This window comes from Mixophyes fleayi, chromosome 4 (genome assembly GCF_038048845.1).
Source record: "Mixophyes fleayi isolate aMixFle1 chromosome 4, aMixFle1.hap1, whole genome shotgun sequence".
In the NCBI taxonomy this organism is placed as follows: Eukaryota; Metazoa; Chordata; class Amphibia; order Anura; family Limnodynastidae; genus Mixophyes; species Mixophyes fleayi.
Window position 1 is genome coordinate 83777643 of NC_134405.1, and position 18611 is coordinate 83796253.

General features: G+C 41.5%; 1 protein-coding gene across 2 annotated transcripts in view; it reads left to right on the forward strand.

Annotated features, from left to right (window-relative positions):
• Nucleotides 1–18611, forward strand: part of ADAMTS17 (ADAM metallopeptidase with thrombospondin type 1 motif 17) — a 156777-nt gene that overhangs the window by 59520 nt on the left and 78646 nt on the right. For both annotated transcript variants that reach the window (XM_075207698.1, XM_075207696.1), the window contains exons 9-11: nucleotides 12397–12537; nucleotides 13726–13876; nucleotides 18431–18532. In XM_075207698.1, the coding sequence (XP_075063799.1) occupies nucleotides 12397–12537; nucleotides 13726–13876; nucleotides 18431–18532 (394 nt within the window). The remainder of the gene's footprint in view (nucleotides 1–12396; nucleotides 12538–13725; nucleotides 13877–18430; nucleotides 18533–18611) is intronic.

Below are 18611 nucleotides of genomic sequence, written 5' to 3' on the forward strand. Positions count from 1 at the left end.
ATTTCCTTACTTTTGAATACATTTGTCAAGGCCTGTGTTAGATTCACTTTAATAGGCACATGTAAATAACCTTTTTCTGTCTAATTAAATAATTGAGTTAAAATGAGTTAAAAGCTACAGTATGTCCACTTTTGTAGCTTCTTTTTTTAAGGCACATTACCTCCTCCACCTGTGCTTTTATAGTATGTAGAGTTGCATACGTCCTCAGTATAATGAAGTTATGTAAGCAGTGTAGTCCATTGTCATGTGGGAGAACACAAACCATGCTTTTTTGCAGTGCAGTCTGTGGCCATTGCTATTCACACCAGATATATTACTTACATCCCTACCACTTCTTGTAACCACAAGGCTTCACAAAGCTTGCTGGTTCACTGTTAGAATGTTTTATAGAACTCTGGGAAATAAATATAATTTTGAAACCACATATTCTAGTGTTATTGACCAAAGAGTGTCAGAAAGTCAAAGTAGACTACATCACTTGTAAATGTTAAGTAATAGAATCGTATATGGAGTAAAGCGGGGGTTAATGGTATTCTGCTCTTTTTTCTTTTTTTTTTTAAAACAAGTGTTTATTAACGGTCAAAAAAGAATTAACAATGCAAAAGGATACATGTTATATCAGACAAAATATATTCAGAACATTGGATGGTGAAGTAGAAGTCTCCGTGCTTCAGAAATAAAATAGCACAAAATCTATGAAATAAGGACCGGCATTTTTATATTTTAGAAGAGAAGAAAGAAAAGAAAAGGAGACGGAAGAAAAAGAGGAAGCTAAAAGAGAAGATGAGAGGTGGAGGAGGAGAGGGGGAGGAGCGAGGGAAAGCCCTCTTGAGCCGGAGGCAATGTGATGGGAGGGGAAAGGGTTACGTAAGTGTAGGGGGTATGATTATGTAAAGGGGGAGCGGTATTGGAAGTGAGACATCCAGGGGTCCCAGACCTTGTTAAAAGATTTGCCCGTATTTCGTATAATGCTAGTCATGTATTCCATCTTATACGTATGCCAGATCCTATTAGTTACAGCGGAGAGAGAAGGGGGGGGGGCAGCCTGCTTCCAATCTAAGGCGATTTGACATGTGGCCGCTGAAATAATGTGACGAGCAAGTTTATTTTGGTGTCTAGTGGCCGAGGGGAACCCGAGGGGTAGAATGAAAAATTTGGGGTCGAAGGGTAAAAGGGTTTGAATTAACATTTCTATCAAAGCTTTAATTTCGCGCCAGAAGGGAATCAGTTTCGGGCAGTCCCACCATATATGTAAGAAAGAGCCCGCGCCAGAGCATAGACGCCAACATCTGTCAGAGGAATCAGGCAGTATCTTTTGTAGTCGAGTAGGAACATAGTACCACCGGTAGAGAAGTTTGTAAACATTTTCCTTTATTCGGACGCAGATTGAGCTGGAGGCAGCATTGTCCCGAATTTCCGACCACTCCTCATCATCAAGAGGAGAGCCCAGGTCATGTTCCCATGACATCTCATGAGGGTCTCGAGGAGGAGTAGAGGTTGCGATTAGTTCAGAGTGGATATTAGAAATAAGACCTGACGTCGATGCCTGGCGCAGACACAATGTTTCAATTGTTGTGAGATGTCGAGAAGTAAGATGTGATTTGGAGAGGGAGTGAAAATTGCGAATTTGAAGGAATTGATAAAATATCCGTGTGGGCAGGCCAATTTTAGTTTGAATATCCGTAAATTGGGGAAAAGTTATATCGCGGGTTATGTCATTTAGAAAACGTATCCCTCGGGAATGCCACGGAAGGAATGCGGAATGGTGTAGACCAGGGGGGAAATCAGGGTTATTAAAGAGGGGGATAATTGGTGATGGCTGCGGAGAGAGACTATAGAGTCTGATGGATGAGTCCCAGATAGCCAGAGAGTGGGAGACTATGGGATGAGACAAAGCTTTTTTGGGGCGACGGGCCCTTGGAATCCACAGAAGGGAGGCAGGAGTGAGCATCCCCAGACTTTCCGCCTCTAGTGTCACCCAGACCCTAGCAAAAACAGGACCGTTCCATAGGACACATTAAGCGATTTGGGCCGATAGGTAGTATTTTTTAAAATTAGGTATACCTAGACCACCACCCTGTGAGGATCTCTGTAGGACCCCGAGCCGTACTCGTGGGCGTCTACCTGCCCAAATAAATTTGGAAGACTCAAATTGGAGGAATTTGAATACATAGGAGGGAATTCGGATAGGTAAGGTTTGAAAAAGGTACAACAGTCTGGGAAGAATATTAATTTTAACAGAGTTTATGCGACCTATCCAGGAGATGAGTTGGAGGGACCAGGTGTTGAAATCTTTCTTAATTTGGGAAAGGGTATGGGGGAAATTAGCTTGGAATAGATGGGAGGGATTTTTGGTAAGGAAGACCCCCAGGTATTTTATTTTATGGCGATGCCAGGTGAAAGGGAATGTTTGATCTAGGATTGCTTTATCTGTTTTAGAGATATAGAAATCCAAAGTTTCAGTTTTGGCAGGGTTAATTTTATAGCCCGAGAAGTGGCCATAAGTATCTAATTCCGAAAGGAGGGGGGGGAGAGGTAATGGGGTTGGACATGCTAATGAGGACATCATCTGCATACAAAGCAATTTTGCTTTCCGTGGAGCCAACTTTTATACCGGAAATGGATTGGTTGCAATGAATTCTGGCAGCTAACGGTTCGTTTATAAGAGCGAAGATCAATGGGGAGAGGGGGCAACCCTGACGAGTGCCATTAGAGATTGTAAATGGATTGGAGGTTAGGCCATTGGCAGAAACCGTAGCAGAGGGGTTTCTATAGAGAGCCAAAATACCAGTTAGAAACCTACCACTAAAACCCATGGATTTGAGAACCCCCCCCCCCATAAATGTCCAAGAGATACGGTCAAACGCCTTTTTCCGCCTCCAAGGCCATCATGAGGGAGGGCAATTTTCCATTATGTATAGAGTGGATCAAATTGATGGATCTTCTAGTGTTGTCGGGGGCCTGTCTCCCTGGGATGAAGCCCGTTTGGTCCGGGTGAACCAGTTTTGGGAGTAGGGGGTTGAGCCTGGTGGCCAAGATTTTAGCGTAAAGCTTGAGATCTACGTTGAGGAGGGAAATGGTCTATAGCCCGCACAATGGAGAAGGTCTTTCCCAGGTTTGGGAATTACTACGAATATTGGCAAGCGTGGTAGCTGAGTCAAAGGAAGCCCCCTCCAGAATTTGGTTGTAAAAGGATGTTAGAAAAGAAATAAAGGTCCGCAGCAAACTTTTTATAATACTGCGCTAAAAAGCCATCAGGACCGGGAGCCAAGGCGGGTTTAAGGGATTTTATAGCCAATTTTACTTCATCTGCAGTGAGGTAGGTACGACTCCAGAGAATCCGAAAGGAGATCCCCCCGGGGAGGGGAGCCAGGAAGGTTATAAAGGGAAGCGTAGAAGTCTCTAAATTCCTTAACAATTTCTAGAGGGTCATATGTTACTGAATTAGTGGAATTCTTGTGGAGTTTGTCAATAGCTCCTCGGACACGCCTCTGACGGAGCTTCCGAGCTAACAATGAATCCGCCTTGTCTGCCTTATCATAGAAGCGTTGTTGAAGCTTCTGTAATATGGATGCTGCCCGTCGAGACAGAAGGGAATTAAGCTGGCCCTTTAAAGAGTTAATTTGTGTTAATAGAGATGGATCGGGGACCAGCTTGTGCTGAGTCAAAAGAGTGGAGATACGTTGCTCTAATGAGGAGATTTCTAGGGCGGCTTTACGCTTTACCTGCGAGGCAACACTTATGAGTCGCCCGCGAATGGTAGCTTACCCGTTTATGACGCGTCTCCACCCTTTGTTGCGGAACCGAAATCCGTTGGTCTTGCGTATCATCGGCAACGAAACCTCCAAAGCTCACAAGCCCCCAAATTGTTATGTGCGTATTGTCGCTAACCAATAACGATTGTCGAACCTCGATTTGTGTTTCCAACGCACAAAGATTTATTCGCAAATAGTAGAATAATATGCTCAAGCGAATTGATAATAAATACAGCCGTTACTTATCGCAGGCGCTCTGGATCCAGTGTGCAGTCATTCAATCCTGAAGTCTGGGGACAAGATGTCTGAACACTGGATGTGAAGCTGCTGCATATATACATACAAAAATACAGTAACACAATAAAGATGGTATAGCTTGCATCTATTGGTCCAGGTCTCAGCAAGGTCCAAGGGGTTGTCAATCATTGGCTAGTTCATCCTAAGGAATCCAAAGGAGGGGGTCACCTCTCCAGGGGGTATGCTCTGCTCTTCCCGCCAAGATTCCTTAGTCTTAAGTAGTTCATAGTTTCCGATCATTCATAACTTGTGTATGCACTCTGCGATTCCCTTGCAGAGTGAACCAAACAGTAGGATATGTAAAGAGGTTTATTATGATACCACTCATGATATGATTCCTTCAACCTGTTCCGTGTATTTCACTAATATACATGTAACTCTAATATAACATATAAATACTACTATATTTCGACATAACTGACTATGTGTTGCAACTACCATTAATGTGTACTATTTTATTAGTATGCGTGTTTGTGCGAATGTATGGTAAAAGACCAATTACTGTTGCTGCCACGTGTAGTGGATGCGTACGCCCTTTCACGCCGTAGCGTGCCCTTGTACGCCGTAGCGTACCGTACGCATCTTTTCAGACAAAGACAACCAAGTTTGCTTGACTTTAATTGAAATGACTTTATCCAATTTGCTGACTTCGACACTATCAAAACAAATGTTAACAATCTTTTCTTGTACTTATGACCTTTGCTGTTTTAGGGTCTAGTAACAGGGTTGTTCCAAGGACATTTTTTCTGAACAGCCTCTAGACCTGTACAGTGAAGTGTTGAGTCTGAAGCTGTAGTATGACAAGACTGCTAGATGGGGTGGTGCCCATGCTAATTTTGAAAACTTATGTTTGCTTAATGTTGTTTAATGAGTTGTAAAATAAAATGCTTTTATTGGTCCCTCAAACAGAATTGGGATCCATTTCTGTCTCTCACTGTTCATAGAGCTAAACTGCTCACCATGTTCCATGTATAGTGCGGGTGCCTTAATAATCCACTGTAAGAAAGGAGGGTAAGCAGTAAGATCTTCATAGCTTCAGTATAAAATAAAGTATGGTGTCTCCTATTCAGGCTATATCAGAGTAACCATGTAGCTGTGTTGTCCACATATGCAGTATATTCAATATTCTGGGATGAAGAGCATGGAGTACAAACTGGAAATGTAGAGCATTATAATTGCAGTCAAATACAATCCGGCATACTAGTTTCACTTGATAGAATAGTCTTTTAATATATATTTGCCCGCAGCCAGCTATGGTACAGCACAGCCCCTATCTGACAGTATGTCCAGATGAGTACTATTCTTAAGATTGATAATGGACAGAAATGTAACACAGCACTAGTGTTAGGGGATCAACGTTAATTTAATTTATACAAAGATCATCCCAGATTATACCTGCTAGAAACCCTCCCTAAACCAACGGTTATAGTAACACAATGGACAGATTATTGGGATCTCCAGACAGCTTTGTTTGCATACTTTTATTAACACGAAGGTCATTTATATTGTAGCTGGGGGTCACATTCCTGCACAATTTGAAATGTCGCCCTTTGAGTGACAAGGGCACTTTTATTTTATAGCAATACATACTTCCAACTCACTGCTCCATGTTGAGCATTGAATGTTGTTAAACTGTCGGAAATTTGAGAGCTGATTTATTATCATGGGGTACTGTCTTTGGCTATGTCATTGAATGAGCATAAGTTCAAATAAACATGGTTATCATCAGATTTCCCTGCAGTCCCCAGTGGAACATGAGGGAAGTCAGCAGTAAAAAGCAGACTAAGAATACAGATGATGTTAAAAGAGCAATATTTTTTTTCAGTTAAGAAGATACTGTTGAAAATGTCAGTAGAGTGACTAACATGCTAATGAGCCTGACTGCTATGCTAATAAATTCATTAGACTGTGCTCTGTCTCTCCGGTGCCGACACCTCCTGACCCTGGACCAACTGTGGACAGACAGTGTGCTGCCCACTGAACAATATGGTGTGCACAGCCTACCAGATGAGGTTTAATGGAAATGTTTCATTACGTTTATAACAGTATCTAGTTTAGTTTAAATAAAAAATAAAAAACGCCTGGTGGCAGGTTCTTATAAAAGCTGAATTACATGAGTATGAACAGCTGTGAAGCTACAAAAGGCCAGACAAGTAAAAAAAAAAGATGGATTCCATGTTGTCTACAAAAATGTCAGTACAAACTACAAAGCATTTAACTAGTCTCCACTGAGCAAGTTGCATTAGAATGTTCACAGCTATGGCAGTAAAAATAAGCTTTAGAAACAAAATGTGTACCTATTTTGTCTTAATATGTCAAATTACATATTACTGTTTATTAGTGAATATCCCAGTGTTTTTTATTTGTGGTGTAGCCTGCAAAATGTGTACAAAATAAATATAATATAATTTTCTGGTACAAGTCCGTACCTTGCATCTGATTAACTCGGTATGTACAGTATTTGTTAATTCTACATTGCAATCAATTTTTTTCTATTAATATTAGCTTTTTGTGCACAGCACCATGAAAGGGTATATTACAAATATACAGTACAGAGTCTGATATTCATTATAGAGCCCAATGCCTGTTGGCTGTAGTATAATCCAAAAACATACTGATAAGTTAATTGGCTGCTATTAAATTGCCCTTAGTCTCTCTCGGTCTGTGTGTATGTATATTGGGGGATTTAGACTGTAAGCTCCAATAGGGCAGGAACTGATGTGAGTGAGTTCTCTGTACAGCGCTGCGGAATTAGTGGCGCTATATAAATAAATAGATGATGATGATGATGCTTAGCCCATCACTGGTCCAGTGTATAGTCGGACCCATCCCCTGGTGGAGAAGCAGACTATACAGTCTGCTCGCTTGGCAATTATTCAGTAATGACCATTTACTTGTAGCAACTCAACAGAGTGCATTAACAGGTGGCCAGTGTGCAACAAAGCCTGTTCCCTAATGGCAGTGTACAATAGATTCCTTTTCTCTGGTAGCTAGTGTACAATAGAGCCTATTTCCTGGTGGCCAGAGTTCACCATAAAGAAGAGGCAGTTTTAGATGTCTTTGCCATACCAGCAAGGGATATGTGTGAAATCATTTGGGGTGAGGTAGGACAAGTACAGAAAGGACTGTGTTTGCCACCTCTTTATCTGCTCTCTGGCATAAGTTCCAGAGACGTAGAGCAGAACCTATACAAAAGTCCCAGTTTTCCTGATTTGTGGCTCAAATGCTTGAGGTTAGAGAGATGGATGTGGATGTGTCAGTGCCATGCTGCCCTATACATGAGGGAGGTCGCTGCCTCTGCATCTTCCTAGTCCTGGTACTAGGTAAAAAGAGTTATGCCTGAAAATAACAGGGTATGCAGAGACCCGCGTTGACTTATAGCACGTTCTGCTCTTTTCTTTGCCATTCTGCTTATTTTGCCCGTGCGTTTTGGCTGGGCAGGAATATTCGTATCATTGCAGATGAAACCTGGGGCTCATGGCACTTGTTTATTTTTTCAGCCACGTTTTGTGTGTTTTTCACCAGATTAATAAGTCCAGTTTACAATCACAGGATCCTTTCCCTAGATGTAGTGGTGTGGTCCTGAGGCTCACACCTCCCTGTTCTCTCTGCGAGATCCGGTTCTCAGAGTAAAGGTACCCCCTCACCCCCAGATTTGCAATGACAGGTGACCTTGTCCTCCATCAGGTACTTCTGGGGCTGAGCGTGATGGATAAATGGACCATTCCACAGTGGATGAGAGCTTGAATGCCCAATGCGCTGTTTGTGGATTGTTTTCGTTAAAGCACTTTTTTTTTTTTATTTGTATTTTTTGTTTGCACTGTAGCTCAAGTTATTCCTTTCTTCACTTATTTCAGTGATAAGAACATTTTGGTGCCAATAATGGTTTGCACTTTTCTTCTTATTCTAATATTTGTTGGGCTGCCGTGCCTGGAAATCTCTAGTTTGTAGCAAATGAGTTTTAACCAGATTCAGGATTTTGCCCTTGAAGTCTGTGGTAGAGGCCCTGAGGAACCATGAGGTCAACACTTAAATTATTAAAATGAGGACCCTAGCAAAGGGAGGTATTCCAGGGAATGAGAGATTACCCTATAGCTTCCGTACACAGCAAGTTACTTCCTTCTCATTTCCTTTTCACTGATATTATACTGCTACCTCCAGGACACTTGTAAAGTCATCCCTTGTTGGAGAACACAGTAAAACATTTTCTACTTTGTCAGTTAAGGAGAATCTAATTGATATGTTTTGCAGTGTTCTTTTTCCTCCTCCCACCCTCTTCAAATGCTTCATATGTTAACTTACTTTCCTAATAATTGGGGCAATGCCTTCTCATGACCTTTAAAGAGCACATTGGGAGATAGAAAAAAATAATATTTTCTTTACATTCTTTTATTTTCTTTCTTCAAAACTTTTTAATACAAGTTTCCATTGTGATATGCACGGTTCCAGTGTACAGTATTTGTATGCATATAAATATGCGAGAGACAATAATCTTTGTGAAATATAAATTGCCTGTTTACTAAGTAGGGAGATATGAATGCAAAACATGAATAAATTGCACTCCAAAGAAATTCACTTTAATACTTTTACTCTCCGTTAAGATCATGCAAGAGTTATCATTGTTCTTACAAGCTATACTGATGTTTCACCCATAGTCCCATCAGAGCTGGATTGTGGGTGGGGGAAGAGTGTTTAGAAGCTTCCCATTGGTCTGTGCGGTCACACCCCCTTTTTTGCCAAAGCTACGCATGCAGCCTGGGGAGATCCTGCGTGTGCAGCACTGGAGCATGTGTGCGCAGTCTAGTGAGGGAGCCAAAAAAAAGCAGCAGCCTCACTACCAGGAATCCTCTTAGCGCCACTTTTGATGTTTGAGACCCACATGTAGTGGTTTATATGAACATTATTTTCAATAGTTGGAGATTCACATGCAAGATTGCTGCTGGTTTGAGTTTAATGTTATAATGTCTCTTAATGCCTTTAGGGGCACATTTATCATTTATCGGGCAAAACGAGAAATACTTATCAATCCTTATCGCATGGATAAGGATTGATGTATTTCTCAAATTTATGAAAAATGGATCACAGAAACAGCAGTTCCGAAAAACTGCTGTTTCTGTGTTAAAAAAAAAACCATACTCACCATTGCCTCTTCCGTCGCGCTGGCTCCGGATCTCCTCCTCTTCGGTGTACTTTCTCTTCTTCATGCTACTGCGCATGTGCCGTCCGGAGAGCTTGAGGCTGTGACAGGGAGGGATCACAAGATCACTCCCTGCGCATGCGCTGTCCAGCTCTGCTCTCCGGAGCAGAGCTGGACATAACGAAGAACAGAAGTTTTACCAGCATTTCGGATGATGTACATTAACACAACAAGTTCCCGAAAAAAAACATTTTTTCGGGACTTGTTAGATTGCGGCCAGGAGCAATCACCATTCTGTTGAATGGTGACTGCTCGCAAAAACGATCAGGAGTGCAAAGCAGCAGATATCCATGATATCTGCTGCGATGCACCTTTAATAAATTTGCGGAGAGCACATCGTGGCCTAGTTTACACAGTAAGTGCACTACCGTGCTTTCTTAAATATACCCCTTAATGTCTTATGGGTCAAAATTGGCATGTAAATTATCATCCCTTACCGGTGCTTTTCACAGCAATAAGGGATGAAGTATCAGGCCCCTTTTCAAAAACTAATGCCAGGACAGCACATCCGATAAGAGGCTGTCCCGCCAATGACCCCGTTTCACTTACAACTCCGGGTTCTGACCTAGAGTCCTTGCTGCGCATGCTCAACTATAGATCAGTAAGACAGGTTTGTTGGATAATGGAGGGGAGAGCACAAAGTCTGCTGGAGAGGAATCTGATCATCCGCTTTCTCTTCAGATAGCGTTCGCTCTCGGGGTCAGACTCCGAAAAGCTCAGCTTTACCAAGATTAATAAATTGGCCCAGATTGAGATTTATGGGGACTGCGGTATTCTGCGATTCATAGCCTAATGCAGAAGATCTCTATGATGTCTCCTGCGTTAGACTTTTCTTAAATGGCTAGAATACTAAAATATGCCTAAACCATGTGGAAGCGGCAACCCTTAGCCAATATTGCAAAGTGTTTCATTTGTTGTAACCGGCCTCCACTTTAATATTAAATGTGGAAATAATGAATCCACTGTACAAAAAGTTAGTAGTAATGTTGTGATATTTTGAAGCCAGTTTGGCATTGTGTACATTAAAGCACTGTCCTCTAACCACAGTGGAGCCAGCCATTCAATAGGAATCCGTGATTATCAATAAGGCATAAACACTTTAAACCGCAGTGAGTTGATAGGCTGAATATTACTACTGCCAGAAAAATGGCTGCCTCTACTATATGTAAGTTATGAGTCAACTTTAAACTTCAGCACTGGGGTCTGGTAAATGTATTTTATAAAGTGATTATTGGTCTAGTTCTGGAATAATCTCATCTCCGTTCACATCTCAAATGTGATATCTTTCAGTGCCAACGTTCCTTTTTAAAATGAAACTTTATTGAAAAAAAAAAAACAATTCCACTTTTGTAACACCCTCTGAAGAGTAGAGTGGTCTGACTATTTTAAGATGACATCAAATACAACAAGTTTGTACCTATCAAATGGAACAAAACCCTGTCCCTACGTGACAGGCTAGATTTAGTGGCATCAAGCACAATGCATTCGAGTTTCCATAATCTGTTGTACACATGGTCTTTCCTGCATGTGTCAAAGTGTGTTCTCCAAAAACCGCAGAGGTTGTGTACGAGGGATGAGACTTTTACTACTGCAGATCGCGCATAAGTGCAAAGCTGCCAAAGATAATAGATTGAAGGGAATCCAGGATCGTGTTTCAACCTCAAAACTAAAAATACCAGAAATTACAGCCCAGGGAAATCAAAATTATACACAGATAGAAATTCCCTTTTAAGCGCAATTGCCTGGATCAGCACTATTCTGTGCTGTGTGAGTATGTGTTCTGAGGCTCAAACAAAGGACAGGGAGGAGGCGTGAGAGTGCGGGTGACTGAGTTCTCTGTCTGACCAGCAGGGAAACGTTTACATTTAAAGAGCTGGGTTATTAGGAAATGTTCTATGAGCCTCCAGGCAATTATTTATTATCTTTCCAGCCTCTTGTCCAAAAGCTACCTGCTCTACCTGGGATAAACCGGTTCAGTTATCCTGTTTACAGTCTAGTTTTTGGTTCCAATGCACAATGGGACAAAGAGCCTTGTCTGAGTTTAGAAGTAGCTACGGGATTCCAACCAGGAAGTTTCTCAGTGGTCAATCTGTGGCTTTATCCACTATTCTATTGGTCATGGAAAGGCTTTAAAGGTAATTTAAATAACTGCAAACTATGAGGAAGGGCAGCACATTTAGTCTTACACAAAGGCATCTACTTGTCCACACATACATTGGTGCAGAAGTACTTAATAAGCACGTTCACAGCATCCAAATTGCTTTTTACTGCACATAGTCACAGAGTGACCAGCATTGGGAGAAGGAAGTCTGGACAGTGGGAAGCTGAGTCTCTAAGCAATGTTTAATGAATAAAATATCTATATCTTTCCAGATGTTCAGAGACTGGAGACTGAGCCAGATTTTCCATATTTTGCAATATCACAAACAAAACAGGGATTATGGAAAATGTGCTTGTGTCTGTATTAGCAAATCGCATCTTGTGTTGTAAAATCAGCAATGTTGGTGTCACCTTTTTATGAGAGCATTTTATTGTCAGCATTCCTAAAATAAAGTAAGCTGCCACTACCATAAGTACCTAATGCTGTACATGATATCTTACTCTACGGGATTCCAACTGAATAAAGTGTGTGTGTGAGTTCAGAGATATGACCACATTCCAAAATCATATAATCAAAGGTTCTAGTGACAGTCTTGCATTTATAACACAAATCAACAAAATGTCCATTGAGTAGTAGTATAAGTGGGGAATAATGCACCCTAAACAAATATCTCATTTGAATTAACTTATTCCTCAAAGTAAGGACACTATATAAGCCTCAGACATATCCTCCCATAAGATTGTTAATGTTGTGGTTAAAATTCTCAAATTCAATGTCGCGGTTCCACTTCTCAGATACATACGTACTTTGTTGGAAATACAAAAGACAGTTTTAAATAAGGGAATACAGTGGGTTCCCGTATAGCATCTGTTCAAGGCTTGAACATGACAGTCACTTGTAGACAGGTTGTGATGAGTTGATTAATGTTAATTATGACTCTTCTTGGATTTTTGTGTAATGCTATTTTAACTATTAAAATCCATGCATATTACTGTATGACTAAGTTTCCTAAATATCAAAAGAGTAAACTTATTCTTAATCTGCAGCATGGGAATGAGCCACGATGATGACCACCCGACCTGTGCTGGACGTTCACACATAATGTCCGGAGAGTGGATTAAGGGCCGGAGTCCCAGTGATCTCTCCTGGTCGACCTGCAGTCGTGATGAGCTGGAGAACTTCCTGAAGTAAGTGCCCCGTACCCTATGATCTGACTGTTGCAGTCTCCACAATTATATTCTGACATCATACAGTGCATCTTCTTCAGCATAGAATATTGGCTAAAACTGCCCATCATAGTGATGGTGTCATATAATGAGATGACTATATTCTAATGGACATGCTTGCCCTCCATGTTACTGCAGCCTAAAGAAATAGGCAGTACACATGTATAAATAACATCATTTTATTTCATCATAGTCGGGCTCATTGGTCATCTTAGAAACACAATGGGCCTGAGTCATTAAGGAAAGTAAGGCAAAAAAAAGTAGTAAATTTTCTCCTGGACAAAACCATGTTACAATGCAAGGGATGAAAATTAGTTTATTATTTTGCACAAAAGTTAAATACTGGCTGTAAATCACATTTTCAATTTACCTCCCCCCTCTAATGGAACATGGTTTTGCCAAGGTGTAAAGTTACTATTTGTTTTGCTTTACTTTCCTTAATGAATCAGGCCCAATGTCTGCCCACCTTGGTAGACAAAATATTTCAGACCCTATTTCAAGCAGTCCTCATTACTCAATGTGGGGCATATATGCCTGTTTATCCACTAGGACATTAAAACATGCACCCTTTTTTGATGTTTATCTGCCTTAACATTTTGCTGGCTTATTTTCCATGGTAGAAATACACACATTGGTAAAAGTAAAAGCATCTCCTCCGAATGCACCCCACTAAACAAATGTTCTGCACATTACTGCAACTCGATAGAGCAGTCTTTATCTCATGTACATTGTAAACTTGTGAGCTGCGACCTCCAACCTCTTTGTTTAATATCCAATCTTGTTTTATTTCTGTGTTTGTTTCTAATTGCAAAGTGCTGTGGGGTATGTTGGAGCTATGTAAATAAACTTTAATAATAAGGTATAATGTTTAAAAGTGAAAGTGTTTTCTTACGCTATTAAGCAGGGCCTGAAACCTGATTTGGTTCACTGAGTAGTGCCAATGTTTAATTATATGTTGTTGTTGCAATAATATGTTTATATGTACATAAGAAGAAATAGACAGTGTGTTCTTGTTTTTGTTTTTTTTACATTTCTCTAAATATTAAGTGTGGAATAAATGTCTTTATTGCCAATGCTTTTCACAATAAGTGCAGATGTGGGATCTTACTGTATTGTATTGAGCCTCAGTCATGTTTGAACTGTCCGCAGATCCAAAGTGAGCACATGTCTGCTGGTGACAGACCCTCGCAGTCACCATGCCGTCAGGCTTCCCCACAAACTGCCCGGGATGCATTATAGTGCCAGTGAGCAGTGCCAGATCCTGTTTGGCAGCAATGCCACCTTCTGCAAAAACATGGAGGTGAGGTAGTAACAGACCATGGAACTTCCGGTCGTAAATGTATCATATTTTACATTGATATTTCTTGATCAGTTTAATCTCTTTATGTTGGCTTCTGCTGGCTCAAATTTTAGCTCTGTTTTGTAATACTAAAATCTGGAGGGAAGGGGCAGGTTAAGGGTATATATGCATATATACCAAAATAAAACAGGTTGATTTTTTTTTATAGTTTTAAACAAATAAGCTGAACTGTGGGTGGTCCAGGATCTGCCATTTAAAAGGCTCTAAGAGCACTTCCCCTCTGAGCACTTAAACATCTTTGACACTTTTGTGTCATGGATAGTGAGTGGATGGCTGGGCATCTGTCAAATCAGCGCTGTTTACACAGGAGGTGTCGCTGTGCTTGAATTTCTTCACTCAGCAGTAGAATAAAGCACTGAGTAGGGTGATGACTATATAATAAATGGCAGGAGTCCCAGCATCACTGTCAAGGCGCTGATGGACAGTTTATTTCTGGGTGGAGTTCTTCTTTAAGGTTCAGGATGTTGAAGGTCAAAACTGATGGTAGGAAATTGCCTCTAATGGCTTGAAACAGCCACACTTTCACACATTAGATATCGTTTGGTTGATGATCCAGTAATCAGGATTTGACCCAAAATAGAACAAACGGATACTGTGATTAGCATGGTAGACAGGCGATGCTCACACACTTTTCCTGAACTTTATTTAGATATGTCAGGATGGTACAGCTAGCAAGACGGGCAGTTTCAACAAACAAAGAATAAAAGTATTTCCAATTTTCCACGACCCTGCTTCTGACTAAACATTCACTCACCTAACTAGTCACTGGCCAACTAGTTCAGCGTTGGTCGCCCCGCTCATAACACAGAACCAGCTATTTATACTTCCTCCCCAGCACTAACTGACTAATAAACAAGGAACTAATCCCACCCATGCCTTTCACCTGTGGACCTATGTGCAGAGGAGTGCAATGAATTAACCCCATCTGCAGCTTGAGAACTCTGAAAACTATGTCTCTCTCTTTTAACAATCCTTGGCAAACTGTCCTTTTTGCCACAATACAGAAAGTGTTTCTTCTGCTCAGTCCAACCAACTCCAAACACATAATAATATCAGTGCAGTACCACACATGTATTTTCCTACAACATTATGTCTAAACTTAGTTCCTGGCATTAGAAGAGCCAGATATCTCTACCTCTTATGCAAGGCTTATTCAGAATTTACAGTACTTGCAGAATATGTATTGTCTATTTGTGCATTCTTACTCTTGCATAGACCCTGGCACATGCCAGATGTGTTGGAGTTAATTAAGTGCCTCAGATCTGTACACCAGTTTCTCAGATCTGTAAAGTTGTGTGCGGCTGCAGGAGAACAGAGATACAGTCACTTGCTTTGCTGTAATTGTTTCCTGCAATGTGCTTTGCATTTATCCTCCCACGTCACAGGCTGATGTGCCATGAATTTTGCTATTTCACAATTAAGAGACTTGGGTGTCTTTAAAAGGAATACTGTTATTTGTTATTACTGGCGTCATTTATTAATTTTTTTGCTTTGTTTGTATATTGCCTTATTTCTTTTAGAGAGGAATCCAATTGTATTATGTATATATATTGTGTAAGAAGTACTGGTAAAGTGGCAAATGGTGGTATACATGTCCCAGACTGTCTGTCTTATATGCTTTTAAATCCGAAGGAGATTTCTTTGTGTGGGAAGGGGCTTCCCTGAGAGTGTGTTCAGTTTTGGGGAAAACCTATAAGGGTTCTTAGGGTGTGGATGGAGAGAGAAGGGTGGGCTCCATTTCACAAGACCCAATACAGGCCTTATGTTCTGCTGTCAGAATGATTAATGTAGGCACCTGTGAGCTGTGTATAAAAAGCTACTGTGCAGTTTCTTCTGTCTCTCCGACCTGGGGAGGAGGTTGGATGTCTCCTGAGAGAGACTGCAAACGGTAACCAGTAAGTCCTGTATATTGTGTGTGTGTGTGTTGGACATAAGGTCCCTCACTTGAGAGAGGGTATTCCTGTGTTTAGTTAGTGCCGGACAGGCAAGGTGTCTATTTTAAAGGTTTTTTTTGTTTTTTATGTTTAATAAAACTGGCTGAGGCCAGTTGTTCCAGCACCTTGGACTTTTGTGACTTCTCTGCTGCTGTACACTACCAATTTCTCCAGGAGATGGTACCTGCTCCCCTAACCCGGTTCCCATGCCCAATATACAGTGTAATGCCCAGTATACAGCTATATCTGCGCTGCGGAATTAGTGACGCTATATAAATAGCTGAAGATGATGATGGTATCCAAATCTTACCATATAGTGTCAGTTGAGCCAGGGACAGGGGCCACATGTTGTTGTGGAATGCTTGCTTCCCTACTTCAGACTCCACACTGGCACAAGGAGTGATTCAACAATTTCTCAATGTGGTGCTGTTATAAGAGGCCCACAGCAAGTGTAGTTGGTAATGTAATAACATCCTCATGCTACAAGTACACTTTGGAACTTGTCCAAATGTGAAGCACACATAGGTGTGCATATTTCATTAGAGTGTGCATCCAGGGAAATCTAGAAAGCGATAATCTACCACATGGCGCTCCGCAGGAGGGGCGTGTCAGCACCACCCAAGGGGCATATCTAGCACTATTTTCAGGTCATCAGTCCCCCATTTTAGCATATCCCCTCAATCTTCTCCATATCACAATACGCCTCAGCAATCCCCCCCAACTCCCTCACCTCACTTACCTATGACCTGACCAGCCAGCTCCTGCTCTCTTCTCCAGCTCCTCACGCTATGCATCTTCTCCCTAAGAGAGAAGGGAACATTACAGTTCCCCAGATTCCCCTGTAAGCAGATTTGAATTCTATATCCCTAGTATGCTGGCTCATGTGCTAAGCATTCTGGGGCCAGGGGCTGACTGGCAAATTTTATCACCGGGAGCTCAGCAGCCTATTAGGAACATTTTAAGGGGGGAAAAATGCAGTTAGCCTAGTGACCCAGCCCATGGTAATCCACTATGGGACCAGCCCAGGGGGCAGATACCCCCAGCCCAGGCAGCGCCTGTCTTGGGCTTGACATTTTTAGCGGTATTCTTGTTGAGCTAGAAGGGAGCTTTTTAAGCTCCCTGCTGCATCCCACTAACACCACACTATTCTCTGCTGATGCTGTGTGCGCACCCATGGAAATGTGGTGGTTTTGTTTGTTTTTTTTTCTTTTAAAGGAGCACTAATTGAATACTTAATCATAAAGAACATTGTATAAAAATAAACAAACTAGAGAAAATAAAAATGCAAATAGCGCTCCCAGTTCACGTTATTCCACACAGTAGTGCCCCCAATTCATATTATGTCACACAGTAATGCCCCCAGCTCATATTCGGCCAAACAGTCATGCCCCTGGAACAGTATATAGTACATGCACTGCTGCATCTTCTGCTCCACCGGGGGCAGAGATAATTTGGTTTGATAATAGGGTGCCGCTACGTCACTGAGTGACTCGCTCACTGGCACTCATCAAAATGCCGGCATCACTGGTAATTTTGCTGACAAACACGGAGACAGTGTCCCACACTAGGATTTGCCTCCCGACACATCCCATGTACAGGCGTCCGGTGGTCCTTGTTTTTCCCTCAAATTAAAAGTGCAGGAAAAATATAACAGAATTATTTAAAAGTCAACGTTTCACATTTGAACAACACGTAACATAAATAATCAGACCCTGAGCTAGAAATCTGGACATATCCTCTCGCATCCCTATGCCAGAAAGACCCTTGCCCAGTAGACACTTAAAAACCTCTTCCCTCAAACATCTTAAACTAAAGGTAGCCAGCTTGGCCTGGCCAGCATGTTTTGATGGTGACGTCTCGCATGAAATCACCTTTACTCATAGGACCCAAATCCAGAACCAAACCTTTAAATTATACTTCTAGGAGACAGGGGGGTTTTCCCTTTAAGACATGACTGTTTTAAATTTCCCCTGCAATGTCGCCAAATATCGTCGACTTAAAAAATCCGCAGTTTAATACATCTTTTATTGGAAACGGATGTGTAAGGGGAAAAAAAAACATGGCTCCCTTCTATACTAAGGAGAAACCAAATGACTCTCTGATAATTAGAAAAGTGTTTCTGGTGCATCTGGTTGATGGGGTCAGCCAAACTAAAAGTTACTCTGTTTAGGACTGGTTACTTTAGTTAGAGGGGGCCCAAAGTCATCACACCCTTAACACCCCCCCCCCCTCCCTACTCCAAGCACTCCAGCACTGATAAATGATAGTAGTCCTCATAGACCTCTGGAATTTATTTTTGGTAAGCAAGAGCTATGTCAAGATTTTGTGGAGATATGAAAAATCAAGTGACCAGACCCCCAGGCTCATAGTTTTACTAAATGAGGAACTGAGGGTGTTTGTTTAATTTCTCTGTGAGCCCTGGGACCACTGAAAACTCACATTGCCCATAACTTGCTGCAGATCAGTATTATCAGTCATAACTTATCTGGAGGCAGCTGTAGTGAAGGGATGAAATTCTCTAGTAATCTTAATGTTCCCCATGTGTTTCATTTGATTTCAGCATCTGATGTGTGCTGGGCTGTGGTGTCTGGTGGAGGGAGATGCCTCTTGCAAAACCAAACTGGATCCGCCTCTGGATGGCACAGAATGTGGAGCCGATAAGGTGAGCATCTGCAGAGGATCTATGGGACGGTTATTCAATTAGACTTTCATTCTACCTTATTGCTTGTCTGTTATGCAGG